The sequence below is a fragment of the Budorcas taxicolor genome, chromosome 1, assembly GCF_023091745.1.
Source record: "Budorcas taxicolor isolate Tak-1 chromosome 1, Takin1.1, whole genome shotgun sequence".
Lineage (NCBI taxonomy): Eukaryota > Metazoa > Chordata > Mammalia > Artiodactyla > Bovidae > Budorcas > Budorcas taxicolor.
In genome coordinates this window covers 208,414,233-208,432,595 of record NC_068910.1, presented here as the reverse complement: position 1 = coordinate 208,432,595, position 18,363 = coordinate 208,414,233, and the positions used below count along the sequence as shown (strand labels likewise).

At 60.8% G+C, this 18,363-nt stretch overlaps 1 protein-coding gene across 1 annotated transcript in view; it reads right to left on the bottom strand.

Moving 5' to 3' along the window:
* Positions 1 to 707: 707 nt before the first annotated feature.
* The window catches only part of TRPM2 (transient receptor potential cation channel subfamily M member 2), a 40,256-nt gene continuing 22,600 nt past the window's right edge, over positions 708 to 18,363 (bottom strand). Inside the window, exons 13-32 of the mRNA XM_052638328.1 lie at positions 17,469 to 17,598; positions 17,155 to 17,300; positions 16,232 to 16,344; positions 15,647 to 15,860; positions 15,048 to 15,166; positions 14,102 to 14,234; positions 13,303 to 13,474; positions 11,163 to 11,346; positions 9,933 to 10,114; positions 9,580 to 9,712; positions 8,812 to 8,899; positions 8,563 to 8,650; positions 7,800 to 7,957; positions 7,113 to 7,189; positions 6,827 to 6,928; positions 5,158 to 5,244; positions 4,622 to 4,727; positions 3,106 to 3,207; positions 1,828 to 1,944; positions 708 to 1,179 (exon numbers count right to left, since the gene is read on the bottom strand). Coding sequence (XP_052494288.1) covers positions 1,054 to 1,179; positions 1,828 to 1,944; positions 3,106 to 3,207; positions 4,622 to 4,727; positions 5,158 to 5,244; positions 6,827 to 6,928; positions 7,113 to 7,189; positions 7,800 to 7,957; positions 8,563 to 8,650; positions 8,812 to 8,899; positions 9,580 to 9,712; positions 9,933 to 10,114; positions 11,163 to 11,346; positions 13,303 to 13,474; positions 14,102 to 14,234; positions 15,048 to 15,166; positions 15,647 to 15,860; positions 16,232 to 16,344; positions 17,155 to 17,300; positions 17,469 to 17,598 — 2,577 coding nt within the window. The 3' untranslated portion in view covers positions 708 to 1,053. The remainder of the gene's footprint in view (positions 1,180 to 1,827; positions 1,945 to 3,105; positions 3,208 to 4,621; positions 4,728 to 5,157; positions 5,245 to 6,826; positions 6,929 to 7,112; positions 7,190 to 7,799; positions 7,958 to 8,562; positions 8,651 to 8,811; positions 8,900 to 9,579; positions 9,713 to 9,932; positions 10,115 to 11,162; positions 11,347 to 13,302; positions 13,475 to 14,101; positions 14,235 to 15,047; positions 15,167 to 15,646; positions 15,861 to 16,231; positions 16,345 to 17,154; positions 17,301 to 17,468; positions 17,599 to 18,363) is intronic.

Here is an 18,363-nt window from a genome sequence, read left to right as displayed (position 1 = left end):
ACAGTGCCTGAGCACCTGCAGGGTAGGGGCAGGGGAAGGCATGAGCGGCTGAGCCCCAGGTTGGAGGCTGGAGCTGGGGCCTAGGGAAATGAGGAAGAGGGAAGGGAGGGGTGTGTGTGTGTGTGTGTGTGTGTGTGTGTGTGTGTGTGTGTTGGGAAGGTTGTTGATTGGAGGAGCAGTCATGAATTTGGACTGGGGGCTGTAGGGTGTCCACGGGAGATCCCCCTGGGCCCCGGGAAGCTTGGCTTTGGCTGGAAGAGGTCTTGTGACTCAGACACAATCCCCCACCACTGCTCATGTCTGCAACTCCATCTGAGGGACAAACAAGGGACCAGTGACGCTGGTGGGGAGGGCGGGTTTGGTGCGGGGTTTGCACAGCATCCCAAGGCTGCAGATGGTCTGTGAGTTACTGATGCTAACCTGGGGGGGCCCCTCAGTCCACACCCATGACCCACTCCTCCCTGGAGGAGGGAGGAGGGGGCACCACGTGCAGGAGAGGTCCTACCCCCGGTGCTTCTGCGTCCTCCCCGCCTGGACCCAGAGCAGCACACAGGCAGAGACCTCTGCAACTCAGGAGGAGGTGGGAGCTTGCCCTCCTGCCCCACCACAGGGCTCAGCCCTGACATGGGAACTGGAGTCCCAGGCTGCCCCAGGCCAGGTGAGGGTCCGAGTTCGGGCACAGTGGAGGCCCTCTTGGGGCCGTGGGCCTGAGGAGGAGGCCACAGGAAGCGCTGACTCTCCAGGGAGCGCTGGCCTGGGGCAGATGCACCGCTGGTGGTGGACGTGCTGCTCAGAGGATGTGGCCAGGAGGGCATCCACAGGCCACCAGCAGGCTCGGGAGAGGCAGTGTTGGCTGGCGGAGCTCCAGTGGCCACCTTGACCCTGAGGCCCTGCCTCATGGCCGGAGCCTGCCTGTGCCCTGCTCAACTCTCCTCCCAGAGTACCCCAATGCCTCCAGTTCATGAGCTGGCCATGAGGGGCAGACACTCCCAGTGGGCCGTAGATGGACCAGCCCCGCCGGCCCCCACAGGGCCACACAGGCTGCGTCTCCGGTCAGTAGTAGGCCCCGAACAAGGTGGCCACTTTCTGGAGGATGACCTTGTGGTTGTCACACAGGGAGATGCGCTCATCCACCACCTGCCAGCGAATGGCCATCCCCTCGTCACAGGAGTGCAGATGCTGTGGAAACAGAGGTGAGTCCTGAGTCCCTCCCGAGTGGCCCTGCCCTCACCCCACACCCCAAACCCGTAGATGGCAGGAGGGTGGTGGGGACCCCAAGGCCTGGCTCCCAGCCCTGCTATAGACCGGCTAGTGACCGCTGCCTTTGTACTTCTCCTGAATGGTGCTAAGATCATCCCCTTCAGGCACAAATCAGAAAATGCTTGTGAAGCCCCAGAAACTTTCAAAAGCGTCGGGGGTGGGTGGGTACAGCCTTATTCTACGGTTTTCTGTCCTGCAGACAAGGCCTGGGTTTTGTTCCCTGGGACTTCCTGGCCCAGTTCCAGATTTGGGGTCTGTAGGGGGATCAAAGTACACAGGACGATATCCCCATAAGAGCGCATGAACCAGCCTCATCTGGGCATGAGTCTGGAGGCCCCAGGGTCCTCCTCTGCCCCACCCACCTGCTGCTGCCCTCTGGCCTCTCCTGGTTGCCCCCACGGACCCTCTGGTACAACTCAAACCCCACAGCCCCCTTCTCTGGTCCTGACCAGCTCTGGCCCCAGGCCAGGGAACCCCTCAGACCCCTCCCTGCAGGCCCCAGGGCCCCTCCAGAGCACCGATGACCCCAGCCCCTGTTCCTCCAAGCCTGAAACCCAGGCCACATACAGAGTTCAGCCTCTTGAGCTCCACATCACTTTGGTCTGGGAAGTGGATGCTCACGGCCACCGTCTCGATCCAGGCATTGTCCGTGTTCCTGGGGTCATCCATGTATCCTTTGTATACCTGGGAGATAGCAAAGGTGTGATGGACCTCCGATCCCCTGGTTTTCTCCCGGAGGGAGGGCCCCAAGCCTTTTCTGGGTCTGGGCCACTGTGAGCACAGCTGTCCACCATGCCCCAGCCCCACCTGGCCTCTCCCTGCCTCGTCCTTCTGCCCCCAGCACGGCCTTCAACTTGACTGGCCCATCATAGGAGCCCACGGCCTCGCTCGTCACCCTCTTGGTCTTTGGCCTGGCATCCAGACCTGCCTCGACTGCGCTTGGAAGGATTAAAAAGGACGGGTGGACCTCCAGACAGTAGGCTAAGTGAAAGAAGCCAGATACCGAAGGCCGCACGCTAAATGATTCCACCGGCAATAAATGTCCAGAACAGGCAAATCCACAGAGACAGAAGGCAGCCTCGTGGGCGCCAGGGCTGGAGGGGGTGACTGCTCAAGGGTACGGGCTCCATTTTGGGGGTGACAGCACATTCTTGAGCTAGACAGAGGTGGGGACCACACCAGACTGTCTATGCACCAAACGCCACTGAACTGCTCACTTCAAAAAGGCTCATATGTGTTATTTAGATTTAACCTCAACAAATGAAGTTTAATTGTTTTTTACTAAGTAGAGAAAAGAGAGACGGCGATGCTCCCTCAGGGGCTGCAGCGGACAAACCACGCGGAACTGCTGGGTTTGTAGGTCAAGCCATAAATATCAGCAATTGCCTACTTCATCCTGAGGCACAACAGAGGCAGAACTGACTCAGACACCCACTTGAAGGACTGCTTAAATAAATCATGGCACGGAATGCTACGTGGCTGTGAAAAAGAGCACGGTGGATTCGGAAATACAGACCTAAAACTACGGCTTTTGCAGATTCGCTGAAAAAGCAAGTTATGTGTTTGTGCCCAGCTGTGCTCAGGGCAAGAGTGAATGTGAGCCAGACACCAGGCCTGCCCTGGCCCAAGAGCCCTCCTTGATCTCGGGAGAAAGCCCAGACAGGGAAGGAAGGCGAGGGGCCCAGAGCCAGGCCACATGGTCCCAGTTCTCCCTCCAGGAGCTGTGGGCAGTGAGCTCGGAGCAGGCTCCCCACCCAGCTCCTGCAGCCTGCCCAGCAGCCAGCACGGCCACACACCCCAGGGCCCAGACGCACAGGTGGGAACAAAGTGGAACAGCCACCTCACCTCCATGCCCTGAGTCAGCAGGCTCTCAAAGGAAGACCAGAATTCTCTTCGCAGGACCTGCTTTAGCTTCCAGGGCAGCATCTCTCCTGGCTCCCGGGAGCCCTGAGCAGAGAGGGAGGTGGGGGCAGGTGGGCAGGGCAGTTTGCGACCTGTGTCCTCTGGCCACCCACTCAGCATGGGCAGCAGGCCAGTCCCCTGGAGCCTCAGGCAGATGAGCCTCTGGCAGCAGCTGCCTCGGGGCCGGAGTGACATTGCCCAGAGCCCACTGTCCATGTCAGCCCGTGAGGCCAGGTGTCACAGCCTTGAGGGGTACTGGGCACCGTGAGGGAGCCAGCGCCCTGAACTCTGCCACCTGGCCACCAGCCAGAGGGCTGCGTCTTGTGTGTGCGCATGCCCACCCCACCTCCAGCCTTGGATCCAGCGCGCTGGGCTCCTGGCCACTCCTGACGCACCCTGCCCTGGACACAGGCCTGCACCTGTACTCCCCTCTGCACCCTTCTAGGGTGCCTCTCATCCACACCACATCTACTGCTCCAGCCTGGGAGACTCCCTGCCCTGCACTGCCTGGGGTGGCGGGAACTTCAGCTGTCCCTCAGGGGACACTGCTCGGAAGATGTCAAGAGAGACTGGAGAGGGAAGTTGAAGGGTGCTGGAGAATCCTCGGAGGGAGACGGCCCAGCCTGGGCTCACCTTCCCTCACCTGGAGGGCACGGCGATTATGGCTGAAGGAGCCGGACCATCCAGAGCCCTGGAATCCTGGCTGGGGACTGAAGACCCTCAGGGGGTCTGCCCCACGCACACTCATTAACTTGCTGCCCCACCGGGTGGATGCCGGGAAAACCCAGCAGCTTCGTGCTGAGCTGGGGTAGTTTATGGACTCCAGGGGCAGACTCAGGGGAGGGGCCCCTCAGAGCTGCACCAGGACACTGGCCTGGGGCCTGTGGGTGCACGGTCCTCCTGTCTGGACCTGCCTGTTCTGACCCCAGAGTAATGACAGGGTTTGGGAGAGCAAAAGGCAGATGGACGGGTCAGAATCCGAGTGGTTGGGCTGCTTGGACAGGACAGGCCCAGCAGAACACGTCCCACTTATGTCACCATGAGCCCATCAGTCCTGCAAATGGCTGCTGCTGAGGACACGTGTATGCCCTGCCCTGCCCCCAGCAACACTGTCCTGCCCTCGGGGCTCAGCTCAGGCCCCAGGGCCAGGGTAGGTGCATGTCCAAGATGGCGCCCCCAACCCTGAGCTCTGCAGGGGCAGCCCCAGCCCTGAGCCTGGTGCCTGGGCCCAGCAGGTGCTCAGTCAGTGCTTACGCTCCGAAGAGCGCCTGAACCCATCTTCACAACCACCAAACGAAGAGCCAGGAGAGAGTAGTCCTTCTAAGGCAAGGACCAGCCTTTGTCATTCAGAACGGGGACAGCTTCCAAGCTGTCCAGGGCAGCGACCGCTGGTGGCTGGAGACCTGTCGGTGGCAGAGAATGCAAACAAGTGCAGGGCCTGGGACAGCGGGGGCCTCACCCCAGGCAACATCCAGTGCTCGGAGGGGCCACGTTTCACCACCAGCACCTCCAGCATCTTCTTGACGTTCTTCCTGCAGATGGCACCATCCAGGCTCCGCCTCCAGCTGCAGAAGGATGTGAGGGGAAGGGTCAGCCTGCCCCTGCCCCTGCCCCCGCCTGGGAGGCCACCTGCTAGGCCACTAGCACCTGCTCCAGGGGAGAGGAACCATCTGCTCCCATAACCTCCAGTCTGACCAGAACAGGTCAGCCTTGTTGGACAGTATTTTTCTACTGAAAGCCTTAAAGAAGCCCATGCCCGGGACCCATTTCTTCCCGCTCTGTCACTCTGGAAGTAAAGGGTGAACTGGTATGGATATTTGTCTGCATAGTGACAAAGTCCTCCCCAAGGGGCCTCTGAAGGAGGGGACCCACAGGGAAGTGAGGCAGCCTGTGCGGAAGAAGGGTTTGGGCTCTCCTGGGGGCACCCACATTCATTCCCTGCCCCACCACAGGGTAGGGTGCTGGGTGACACTGTGCTCATCAGGGGCTACTCACCGGGTGATCACAGGCTGCAGTGTGTGATTGGGGCCGAAGTAGCTGAGGTCCCCGCGGCCACGCAGTCCTGTGCGACCCATGGGGTTCCTGGGTAGAGAGGGGTCAGCTCAGCCCACTGCCAGTGGCTGGAGACCCCAGCCAGGGCAGCAGGCAGGGGCTCTGCAGGGGCTGTGTGCCAGCTCTACCCAAAGCTGCCCTGGCTCAGGGTTCTTGGAGCCCAGGCAGCTCCCCTGGACAGGACCAGGGAGGAGGCCCAGACCAGACCCCAGAGCCCAAGGGCCCCTTGACCAGGCTGGGTGACTCTGCGTCATGCACTGGGCCTGTCCACTGCAAACCCCGTCCCTCAGGGGCTCCAGGGTGGGCAGCGGCTACCTTGGGGTGGGCTGGAGAGGAAAGGGGCCTCTGGGAGCAGAAACCAGCCCCACCCAGACGTCCCCCCAAAGAGCACCTGACTGACTCTGGTGCCGTGCCCGAGGGCCTCTGTGGCCTGTGAGCATCGACGGCCCCCTCCTCTGCCTGTGACTCTCGGCCGGCCTGTGAGCTGGCATCGATGGTCCCCTCCTCTGTCTGTGACTCTCGGCCCTGCTCTCTTCCTGCACACCGTATCCCCCCGCCCATCCCCTCCCCCGTCCAGGGCTGGAGACGCTCCTGGTCACCTCAGTTTCCCTGCCCCACTCATCTCTACCACCCCATCCCACAGCTTCTACCCCAGTGGTCACCCCTCCCTGCTCCAGAACATTCCCAGAGGCCCACCACCCACCTCCTCCGCAGGCAGTTACCCTCAACGACCACCTGGTCCATGGGGTCTCCAAATCCCAGCTGACTGTGATCCCGTCCCTGGCCTCCGGCCTGGTGGTGCAGCCTCCCCAGCGACCCTCAGACCCCAGGCCAGCACACAGTAGGCATCCACCAAGTGCCTGCTGGGCCTGACGCCACGGGTCCCCTTTCATCTCTATGTTGATTCCACACCTGTGCAATGGGGCATACCGTCCCTACAGCACAGACCTGGGAATGTAAGCCCAGCAGCCCTTTAACATTGTCCCTGCTTTATTCTCACAATGGGGTCCATGTTTTACCCTGTTTCTACGCCTCAGGAATGGAGGTCCTAAAGGTTGTGTCAGAGAACCAGGGCACAGTACCCAGGCCAGCAGGGCCAGCTCATAGTCCCCACCCCTCCACACGTGTCCAGGGAGACTGCCAAGCGTGGGCCTCCGGGGCTGGTAAGAAAGTACTTTATGCTGATGTTTCTTTCCTCCATACTTTGTTTGTTTTTATCAGAAAAATTTTAATCAACCCTGAAAGTTCACCGGAAGGACTGATGCTGAAGCCGAAGCGCTAATACTTTGGCCACTTGATGCAAAGAGCTTGAAAAGACCCTGATGCTGGGAAAGATCGAGGGAAGGAGGAAAAGGGAAGCAGAGGATGAGATGGTTGCACGGCATCATTGACTCAATGGACATGAGTTTGGGCAAACTCCAGGAGATAATGAAGGACAGGGAAGCCTGGCATGCTGCAGTCCATGGGGTCCCAAAGAGCTGGACATGACTGAGAGACTGAACAACAAATCAGAAAAACACCAGCTTTGCTGGAGAGGAAGCCTGACCCCAGGAGGAAAACTGCAGAGGTGGCTGAGGAGGGCTGGAGAAGGGCGGGGGGAGGGTACACTCACAGAGGGAGCCCGTCCCGCACTGCGTAGACTCCATGGAAGCTGCGCCGGTCCAGTGGTCCGTCCACCGCATTGTAGCTGATCCTGGACAGAGGTTCCAGGGCACTGGAAGGGAGAGGAGAGGTTGCATCCCCAACAGAGACGGCAGGAGGCAGAGAGGCCACAATGATCCCCTGTCCACACGGAGGTTCCTCCCCGGGCACAGGCGCCCCCAGCCACATGCCTCCCAGCATGTCCCAGCCCCCAGGGAGGATGGGGCGCCCACCCAGGCAGGAAGCAGGGTACTCACTCCCCCACGGGGTCCACCAGGTCCTTGTCCTTCCTGTCGGCCGTGTAGAAGGGCGGGTTGTACACGAGGAACTCCGTCTGCGGGACACAGGGACTCAGACAGTCACCACCCCAGGCTCGCCATCACCCAGGACAGCTGACTGCAGAGCCCTGGGAGGGCCCAAAGGACACGGAAGTCCGAGCTGGGCTGACCTCAGGACACACACACCTGGGCCAGCCATGGTCAAGCAGGGTCTCCCCAGGCGGGAGGAAGGGGGGCTGGGCTGGGCTGGACTCCAGAGGGAGGAGTCCCCTGGCAGAGACTGGGGAGGAGTGACAGCCCGGGATGTGCCAGGAAAACCAGAGAGAAGGCCTGGGGTGGGGGGCACACCCCCAGGCCTCCTCCTTCGCTCCCTCTCACTCTCCACCTCCATCCTCCTCAGCATTCAGAAAGGGGATAGGGGCTGTTCTCTGGGGACGGGGGCTTGAGGACAAGCGGGGCAGTGGGCCCTGTGTGGATAGCAGCCCCAGTGTCCAGGTTCATGGCCCAGCTTCACCCCTCGGGTCTCACGGACCACGCTTCCCTCTTCATCTGTCCCTCGTGGCCCTTCAGGGCTGTGGTGGGCTCAGCCACCCTGGGGCCCAGACCACTCCCCCCAGGACTCTGGGCCCCTGCAGCCTGGTGGGTGAGGGCAGGACAGGCACTCACTTCCCAGGGCACCTTCTCGTTGGGCACCGGGAATCTCAGGACAGAGCAACTCGGGTAGAGCAGGTGCCGGGCATTCACGTGGTAGGCGTCACCTGGGTCCTCTGCCTTCGATCTGCTGTCCAGCTCAGGGTCCCGCCCCACTGAGGCCTTCTGGGGTGCTGGGAATGGAGACAGGGACAGGGCCACCCTCTGAGGTCCTTTTTCCCCAAACTTCCGGGCCGCCTCCACCTCCCTGAGCCCAGCTTGAAAGTCAGCCCCAAAGAGAGCACCCTCCCCAGGGTTCCCATCACTGCAGCCCAGGAGGACCAAGGCCTGGGCTCAGGCCCCTGTCGCCTGGGGCAGCTCCCAGCAGAGCTCTTAGTATTCAGCAGGATGCACAAGCCCTTCCAGAAGCCTGCCCGGATGAAAGGGCAGACGGCTCCTTCGGGGCCAGCAACAGCCCAGGAGGGTTGCTCGTGACCATTTCTTGGCCAGCTGCAAATCTGGGAGCAAAGACGTGGTTTCTGTCACCCAGTCAAAGTGACTGGGTCTCAGGTCTGCTGGACCTGATGCACACGGGGAGGTTAGGGGGCCTGGGCCAGGCTACCTCTGGAATTCCCCAGCCTGGTCAAGCCTTGGGACTTGGCCACGCTCAGCTCATGTAGCCGTGGGGTGGGTCAAGCATCCCAAGGTGCTGGGGCTGCTCCTCTCCACTCCACAGACACCCGGACACAAGAGAACACAGGTGGGTAGAGACCAGCCGCTGGCACAGCCACCCACTCACCCAGAGTGGGGACACCTTCTTCTGAGCCAAAGCCACTGTCCCTCAGGGCCTTCACAATCCAGTGCACTGCTGCGGCTGTCTGGGCCACCTGGAACGCACGTTCAAAACAAGATTGGTCAATAGGTGCCCGCACACGGGATGCCCTGCTCCCCACCCCCTCTTCCCCAGGCAGCCACCCGACACCCGGGGCTTGGCCAGAAGGGCCATCGGAACCGTGCCCAGAAACAGAGGTCCCAGCCTGGAGCCCACCTGCTCCTCCAGGGAGGCCAGTCTCCGCTCCACGGCGCCCGACTGCTTCAGACGTGCCGTTTCCAGCAGGCGCACCATGGTGTCCGCCCTGCAAGAGGACACAGCTGAGTCCCGCGGCCGGCCAGGGGTCTGGGCGTGAGTGGAGAGAGCCTGGTGCCCTTTGCAGGCGGGCAGCTTATCACATCCAGCAGCACAGGCTCCTTCGGCTCTAGTTTCAGGCCTCTTCCTCTTGATTTGAATGGATTTACACTCTACGGTTCCATAGAGAATGAGCACCGCCTAGTGGCCCAGGGGGAAGATGGTCCACCCGCAATGCCCCAGGCTCACAGGGCCACCCGACAGCCCAGGGGCATGGCCGGGCCAGAGGTGCAGGTGTGCAGAGCACACACACCTGGTTCCTCACCTCTATATGCCTACAGGCTGTCAGTCACAAACTCAGGAAGGACAGAGCGGCCTCTGGGCAGAGGAGGGGACTCTGCCTCCGGGCACCAGTGGGGACTTTGGAAGGAGGAGGGGACACTGTGGTTTGGGAAATGTTTGCTGGTTTTGGTCTTAGTTTGCTACAATGTAGGAATTGCACCCAAGTGGGCCTGTGTTCATAGGAAGAACACTTCCACAGCCAAGCATCCATCCAAACACCCTGGTCTTTTCCCCCGGGCGTTTCTAAGCCGCTTTCTCCCAGAGCCTCCTGCTCCACAACAAAGTGACAGGCATTTCGGGGACCACAGGGCTGCAGCGTCAGTCTTGCCGAGATCCCCGGCCCCGTACTTGTCACTGACGTCCTGGATCTTCTGCTCCGGCCTCTGCTTCTGCTGGAGCTGCTGTTCCTGCAGGTAGTTCTCCTTCAGGTAGATCTCCCAGGACAGGAGGGCCGCCTCTTCGTTCTTCTCTAGCTTGTTCTCTGTCCGGGGAGGGGAGCCTCTGACCCACCGGGGGCCCCGCAGGGAGGGGCGGAAGAGCCCATCCACGCCCAACCCCAGTGGGCTGGCAGCAGTCCGGGGGCCTGAGCGGACTGCATGTCCCCTCCCCCACCCTGAGCTTCCAGGATGCCCAGAGGAGCTGCCCCCCAATCCCAGCTGCACCCTAGACACGGCTCTGGGGATGAGGGAGGGACAGCTTACTGAACTGCTTATGCCGCTTGGCAGGGATCTTCAGCACGACCCTCTTGATGAAGAGGTGCAGGTGGCTGAGGAGGATGAAGGGGGGTGGCGCGGGGGGCCTGCCCTGGTACTCCTCGATCAGGTCGTGGCGCTGGAACTTCCAGATCTGGTCCGTGCGCTCCTGCACCTGCTGGAAGGTGTAGCTGCGGGGTGCGGGGAGCACTGGTTACCGCGAGCACGGGCCACACAAGCTGGGTTACGCACAGCTGCGTCGTTGCCTGAGTGTGCGCCCTGACGGCCCACAAAGGCACGCCAGGGAGGGCGACCCGGACGCAGGAAAGGCAGCTGAGCACCCTGGGGGCCCAGAGGAGAATGAAGAAAGAAGACCTAGATTTTAGAGCCCATAAACCTCGCTAGAAAACAAAACAGACCCTCATGTGTTGGGAGATGGATGGTGTCCTGCACTGGACCCGAAAAGGGTCTGATTCCCCTAAATCTGACAAACAGAAGGGACAGTATCTTCAACAGGCCGACATGCTCATTCTCCACATCCTGTGTCTTGTGCGGGTAGAGGTCAACTGGCCCGGATCCCTGACAGAGGTCCTCGGAGGCGGGGAGGGAGGCTGGGCAGGGCTGAGACACAGCCGCTGCCCGTCGGGCCTCTGGCCTCTGTCTATCATAGCCCAGCACCGGGGCAGGGTCTCTCACTGTTCAGAGCACACGGTAAGTCAGCAAGTGGTGACCTCATCACCCTAGCTGATGAAGAGAAGAGAAACAGTGCCCAAACTGGCCACGGGCCCCAGGGGCTCTTCTGCAGAGGCCAGGAGGGGCCTGAGGGGGTGGCGATGCCCTGAGCCACAGGGCCAGCCTCCTGGGCTCCACAGTCAGGGCTGGCCCTGTGCACCTGCTTTATATGGAGAGCAAAGACAGGTTGTCTTGCCTCACAGGATTCTTAACAAGTGTGACACGCACGCCTCCACCACCAGAGATGACCTCAGCCAAATCGCTGCCCCTCATCCACCTCCCTCTGCTGGGGTGGGAAGAGTGAGACTTCAGCGCCCCCGCCCATGGTCTCTGAGCACAGGGCCCGTGGGCTGCCCCCCAGCAGTAGTGCCCAGGTTGGATGCCACAGTCACCAGGTCAGCCCGAGCTGAGCCAGGTCCTGGGTCCCAGGCTCCATGCCATCCACACCACCCTGGGGGGGGGGGGGGGGGCAGGCAGCGGGGTGTGCACCCCGCACGTGGCACTCACTTGAACATGGCAATGAGCAGGTTGAGCAGCAGGATGTTGGCGAAGAGCAGGTAAAGGCAGAGCAGGAGGACAGTCAGCCACTCAGGGAACACGGGCTCCTGCCGCGCCTGGTCGATCTCGGGGCACTTGGGCTTGTAGGGGTCTGTGCCGTTGGGGCTGCACTGGTCTGGTCTGAAGTTCACTCCTGGGTCGGAATGAGGGGGTAAGTGAGTCCAGAAAGCCACATGGAGTCACAGGGGCCCTTGGGCAATGACCTCACAGGCCTGGAGCCCCGCATATCTGGGTGACCTCAGCTGTCAGCTCAAGCCCGAGGGAAGCCAGAAAGGGCTGACCATCTACACCAAGCATCCTCGCGGGCAGGAAGTCCCGCTGCCAGGAAAGCCCAAGAGCCAGACCTGCACTCCAGGCTGGCACATGCCTCCCTGGGATCCAGGCACCCCACCAGGGCACTTCCTGGGGGTGTGTCATCCACAGGAGAGACTATGTCATCTAAGTCACAGGTCCTAACCCTGGGAGCAGAATGTGGCAGAAAAGACGTCAAAGAGAAAATGAACAACTGTCGTAAAGAAAAGGGAGACATCAGAAAGGAAAAGTGCTGCAGAGGCAACATAGAAACGTTGGAACATGTGACTACAAACCAAAACACAGCTCCACATTTGCAGAAAAGTAAAGGATACATAATATCACAAAACATAACTATATACTCAGTGCCTTTAAAAATCTGTAAGATAAGGCCTGCCCTGGTGGTCCAGTGGTTAGTAATCTGCCTTGCAATGCAGGGGACATGGGTTCAATCCCTGGTCCAGAAATATTCCACATGCCTCGGGACAACTAAGCCTGTGAACTAACACTACTGAAGCCCCCACATCCTAGAGCCCGTGCTCCACAACGAAGGAAGCCAACACAGTGAGAAGACCAAGACTGCAACCAGGGAGCAGCCTCCACTCATTCTGTCTAGAGAAAGCCTCGTGCAGCGGGGAAGACCCAGTGCAACACTGAAGACCCAGCACAGCACTGAAGACCCAGCGCAGCACTGAAGACCCAGCACAGCACTGAAGACCCAGCACAGCACTGAAGACCCAGCGCAGCACTGAAGACCCATGCAGCCAAAATTAAGTACTTAAAAAAAAACATCCAGATGGGAAAAGAACAAGTATTTGCAGATGACATGATCATAGCAAATCCCCCAAAAGGCACCTAAAAACTATTAGAACTAATAAAGAAATTCATCAAGGTTTCAGAATACAAGTTCCATATACAAAATATAGTGTTTTTCTATACAGTAAACAATCCAATTAATAAAACAATTCTACTTACAACAGCATGAAAAAGAATAAAAACATTTAGGAATAAATTTAACAAAAGAAGTACAACTTAAATACTGAAAAATAAAATATACTATGGAAAGAAATTAAAGATCTAAATAAGTGGAAGAAACCCCATGTTTATACTGAAAATCCTGGATGTCTTTTTTGGAGAAATTGATTAGATCACCTGAAAATTCATGTGGACCCAAGGGACCCAGAGGCCAAAACAATCATGACACATCTTTGCTACTGAACAACACCATCAGCAACAGAGACAGTAGAACGACAGGTCACCTGCGTTTGGGGGCGGGGGGGGTGACTACTGAAGGGTGTGGGGTGACTTTTGGAACAAGCATTCTAAAATTAGATTCTGTAAATATACTAAAAACCATGGAAATGGCCACTTTTTACAGGCGAGTTTTATGGTATGTGAATTAATCTCAGTGAAGCCGTGGCAGAGAACAAACTCTATGTTCTCTCCACTCAGAAAAGGAAGACTTATGTCTGACTCCAGTGGGAGGAACAGAAGGAATCGGGTGGCATTTAATGGGGGGGGGGGGGGGCGGTGTCAGCTGATGCCCCAGGCCACATCCCCGACCCACTTTGACCTCCCTGCAGCTGCAAGGTACAGCCCAGCTACGGCCAGCTGATGCCTGCCCCACTCAACTGATGGGCCCCCAAGTGCACACATCTCTTCCTTCAGGAGCCACAGCCCCAGGCAGTGCTGAGCGAGTGGGATGTGCCCAGTCCTCCCCTCCTCCCACTTCTGTGACCCTGGAGGAACCCCACAAGGGTGGCACCTCCTTTTCCACAGCTGTCAGGGCCCCTCCTACCGTCGATGTAGGTTGGGAGCTGCCCAAAGATGGTGAGATACGAGTGGTAGACGGCCCCCCGGAAGATCCACTCCACCCGCCTCTCGTTGTGGATGAGTATGGCCTGCTTGGCCACCCCGAAGGACACGACCCACACAGCCAGCAGGAAGAGGAAGAAGAAGACATCCTTCATCTGTGGGAGGGGGGCACCAGTTGCAGCCACACCACCCCACACTGTCCCTGCCCACCGGAGGGTCCCCACGTGCCCTGCAGTGGACGAGACTCCATCAACCCTCACAGCATGGCTGAATGGAGCCAGGAGCTCCAGGGGACAGCCTAAAGGGGCGCTGGGCACCCCATGAGGAGTAGGAAGGGTCGTGACCATGACCCAAGAGGGGGAGTGACAGGAGCTATAACAGGGATCAGGAATGAGCTGTGGATATCAGGGAAGGCTGCCTGGAAGAGGCAACATTCAGGCAAGACCCGAGACAGGCACGCTAGGGTGTGGAAGCAGTGGTGACTTGGGGTCCTGTGGGGTGTGCTGTGCCCCGGGGCACCTCAGGCCCCCCTTACCATGGCTCCAGGGTGCCTCAGAGCCCCCCTTACCATCCACTCTGGCGTGCCTCAGGTGCCCCCCTACCATCCTCCCCAGGTTGCCTCGGGCCCCCCCTTACCATCCTCCCCAGGTTGCCTCGGGCTCCCCCTTACCATCCTCCCCAGGGTGCCTCGGGCCCCCCCCCCCACCATCTGCTTCACAATGATGACCTCGGGCCCCCCCCTACCATCTGCTTCACAATGATGACCTCGGGCCCCCCCTTACCATCCGCTTCACAATGATGATCTTGGGCCCCAGCGTCTTGCTGATGGTGAAGATGTGCATGAGCCGCAGGCAGAACATGGTGAAGTCCAGGGAGAGGATGATGCGCCCAGTGTACAGCAGCGAGGGCATGAGTCTGCACGGGAGCAGGGCCTCAGCTGGCCGCCCAGGGCCTGGCCCCAGACCCCTGCCCAGCTGCCCCAGCCCCATGTACAGCCTGACGGGAAGCAGGGCCTCAGCTGGCCGCCCCAGGCCTGGCCCCAGCCCCCTGCCCAGCTGCCCCAGCCCCATGTACAGCCTGCCGGGAAACAGGGCCTCAGCTGGCTGCCCCAGGCCTGGCGCTAACCCCCTGCCCAGCTGCCCCGGCCCCATGAACAGCCTGACGGGGAGCAGGGCCTCAGCTGGCTGCCCCAGGCCTGGCCCTAACCCCCTGCCCAGCTGCCCCGGCCCCATGTACAGCCTGACGGGGAGCAGGGCCTCAGCTGGCTGCTCCAGGCCTGGCCCCAGCCCCAGTGTGACCCCAGACCCCAAAGCACTAAAACTGGGTGTAAGTTCAGGGGCAGAGCCTCCAGGAGGGTCCAGAAGCCCAGCCTCAGGCAGAGAAGCTGGGCCTTGTGGGCACCCTGGGAAGCAGCAGGCTGGCCCAGCCCCTCCTGCTCATGAAGGGGTCACGCAGGGCAGACATGTGGCTTTGATGGGCTGTGGAGATGTCAGGGCCCTCGGCTGGGACACGGACACTCCCACCAGACAGCTCCCCATGATGACAGAGCCCGCGTCTCTGCCCCGGCTCCTCCCTGTCTCCACGTGGGCAGGGTACCCTCAGCACAGACATATCCAGAGAGGTGCTGAAACCGCGAGGGGCCCCAGCTCCCAGCCTCGCCCCAGCCCAGCCCTGTGGGGGCTGCTCCCTTGATAGGATGGGAGGCCACCAGGAGGGGAGGCCGCTCACCGGCAGGTCAGCCCCGCAGTGAAGAGCAGGATTGCACACACGTCCAGCTTGTTCCAGAAGTCACTGAAGTACACGAGCACCGCCTTCCGCAGCCCACCCCCGTCGGGGTCATAGAAGAGCTGGGGGGATGAGCACGGACACGCGGGGCCGTGGGTCATCCTTCTCAGTTCCCCACCAGCAAACCGGCGCCACTTCCTGGGCAGCTGAGAGTTGGGGAGAGGCTGCTGGCCGGAGAGGTGGCCCCCGCTGAGCCCAGCTCCCCTCCCAAGAGGGGACCCCCACATTTTGCAGTGTCCTTCACCGGGGAGCCAGGGACTCACAAAGTCCAGGACACCACTCAGTGATGTCACCCTTGGGGTGATAAGAGAGTTTCAAGCAAAACCCAATGCCTTGAGGGGTTCGGGTGGAGGAAGAACAAGGGCGGAAGTGGCTAGCAGACCACAGGCCACACTTTCCAAGGGGCCTCGCCCAGCTCTCAGCGCCCACGTGGGGCTCACTGCATGGCATGGGGCCGAGGGCCACCGTGAGAAAGTGACCGAGCCCAAGATGCTCCTGGGGGTAGGAGGGTCCGCGGGTGGAGTGGGAGCGGGCTGGCCCACCTGCCGCAGCTCCTCGCACACCAGGGAGAAGAGCCAGACGTAGATGAGGCACTCGCAGCCGGAGGGCTGGGGCTGGAAGTCCACCATGAGCACGTAGGCAAACAGGCAGAGGAAGGCGAAGTAGGACAGGATGTTCATGTGGAAGACGACCACGGGCGCGCTGAAGAAGGCGCGGACGCGGGCCAGGCCCCCCTCCGCCTGCTGCCGCCTGTTCCTGTGGAAGACATGGGCAGGGGGGACCACGGCCATGAAGGGCCAGCTCAGCCACGGGTCACACCACAGAAGGGAGGCCCAGGACTCGCGGCTGGCCACCCACCCTGCATGCATGGCTGTGGTAGGGGCTCAGCCACGGCCCTGCAAAGAGGTCCCTGAAGGGCCCTCGGGTTCCTTTAGGGCTATCCAAAACTCCTCAGGCCATGGTGCGACTCGCCCCCGGTGGATACTGGGCGACGGCAGCTCTCACCCCTCCCCAGCATGAATGCCCTTCATCCTGGGACCGGTGGCAGCAGTGAAGACCCCCAGAGGGGCCACTTGGGAAGGGAGGTCTGGCCCCAAGCCCCAGCGGCCCCGCAGCCGGGCCGGCACCTGAAGGAGACGAGGCCAGTGTAGAGCAGCGGGAAGAACATCATGCTCAGCACCACGCGCCAGAGCCCATTGTCCACGCCGAGCTGGCCCCACCACACCTCGGTCAGGTAGGCCTGCGGGCAGAGGGCGGGCGTCAGGGCGACGGGCCCCCACCCGCCCTGACCCTGCGCTCCCTGAGACTCCCAGGGAGCAGCGACTCTGCAGGCTCAAGCACGGCGCTCTGCTAGGCCCACAGGTGATGTGATGGGCAGTGCAGTGGGCAGCTCTGGTCTGGTCCTGAGTCTGCCAGCCCAGGAAGAGGCTCTGGGGGCAGGACTGGGCTCCCTGGAGCCGGGCTCTGTCCCCCTGCCCCACTCTCACCAGCTGGCCCCCTGAGCTCTCCCTGGGGGTGGGCAGTATGGGCAGAACTCCTCCCCACCAAGCTCCTGGGATCCAGCATGGCCAACCCAGCATGTGGTGACGGGATGAGGCTGGGCTCCAAGGAAGCACCAGGGCTCTGAGGGGCTACACGTTTCATATCACCAAGGCAATGCCGCAGTGTCCTGTGCTTGCTGCTCCAAGAGGACGTCCCGCCGCCTCCATGTATCCCTCCTGAGACCCCAGGTAGCAGGGGTGAGGGGAGCTAAGGCCTGGCCCTGGAGGCCTGCTGGGGGCTCCCAGGTAGGGACATCCATCCCATGCAGAGGTGAGCCACTGCCTTTACAACTAACCAGGCGCTCTCACTCAGCATCGGCTCTCTCCTTGGCAAACAATGAGGAGAGGGTATGCCTGTCTGCAGCAGGTGACTGATGGTCCGCGCCATCCATGGGTCCCCACAGGACCTGACATAGTGACCTCTTGTGCTGTCCATGTGCACAAGAGGCTGCATCCGCTCCTGCAGCACCAAGGCAGGTATTTCCGGAAAGAGGCCCCCAGAACATCACCTGGATGCCCCCGTGAGACACGAACTTCATGTCCTTGGCCTCCAGGGCCAGCTGCAGGCAGGTGGTCCTGCCCCAGGCCTCCGACACACGGACCAGCAGCTTCTGAGCCCTCTCCTCATCCTTCCGGTAGCACTCAGTGAAGACCCCTGGATGGGAGAAGGTCTCGTCACAGCAGCCAGATCCTCACCAGGGGGAGCTGCAGACAGTGGCAGAGCGCGGCCCCTCCAGACAGCACAGCGTGCACAGGGATGGGGCGAGGACCCCAGGGACGCCCATGAGGGCCCGGGTCTGAGGCTGCGGCCCCAGAAGCTCACCAATGGCTCTCTGTTCATACTCGTCCGCAAGCGCCAGCATCTCCTCCAAGCTGTCCGTGTCCTTCTCCTCCTTGGACAACTCCTTTAGGATCTTGCTGCAGGCCAAGGCTGCAGCGATGCAGTCCTGGCTCTGGGTTCCCGGGGGAGCCACCATGAGGCTCTGGATGGTCCTGCCCCGGGACCCGCAACATGCCACCACCCAGGCTGATAAGAACAGAGGCCCTGAGACAGCACAGGCTGCGGGGTGAGGACTCAGTGTGGCTCCTCCCACATAAACCTCTGGGCTCACCCCAGGTCACAAGTGAGCCCTGCTGGTGGTCAGGCTCCTGCACAGGCCAGGTAGCCCCCTTGCTCCCCAAGAACAGACTGGACACAGGCACTCAAATAGCCTTGCTGGCACAAGGCCCAGAGCTCTCCAGGCATCTGGTCAACCCCATGCAAGGAGTGCTTCCAAAGAGGAGAAATGAGGACCTGGCCATCACATGGCCCTGTCTAAGGCCAAGGGCCTCACCCTTGGTGGCACCCCCAGGCCCAGGCACCAGAGGGGGGCCAAGAGAATCTCACAGGAGGCTCTCAATACTCAGCCCAGAGGCCCTGGCTCTGAGAGCAGCACTGGCCTGGGTGAGGGGTTGGTGTCAGAGCCTGGAAACCTGAGTTTGGTTTTTCTGGCCAATAAGCCCCACTGGGCATACTTGAGGCTACAGTCAGGCCGGCTCTGTCGCCCACCCTCTCCTCCAAGCACCTTGAGAGAGGGCATACCTCCAAGAACCTTGGTGAGGGTTGTGGGGGGGTGGGGGTGGTGTTGCCAGAGCCTTGCCAGGACCCTGAGGGAGCCGGCTCTGAGAGCAGCCTGGAAATGCTGACTCAGAAAAGCAAGGCCTCTCTGAGAAAAATT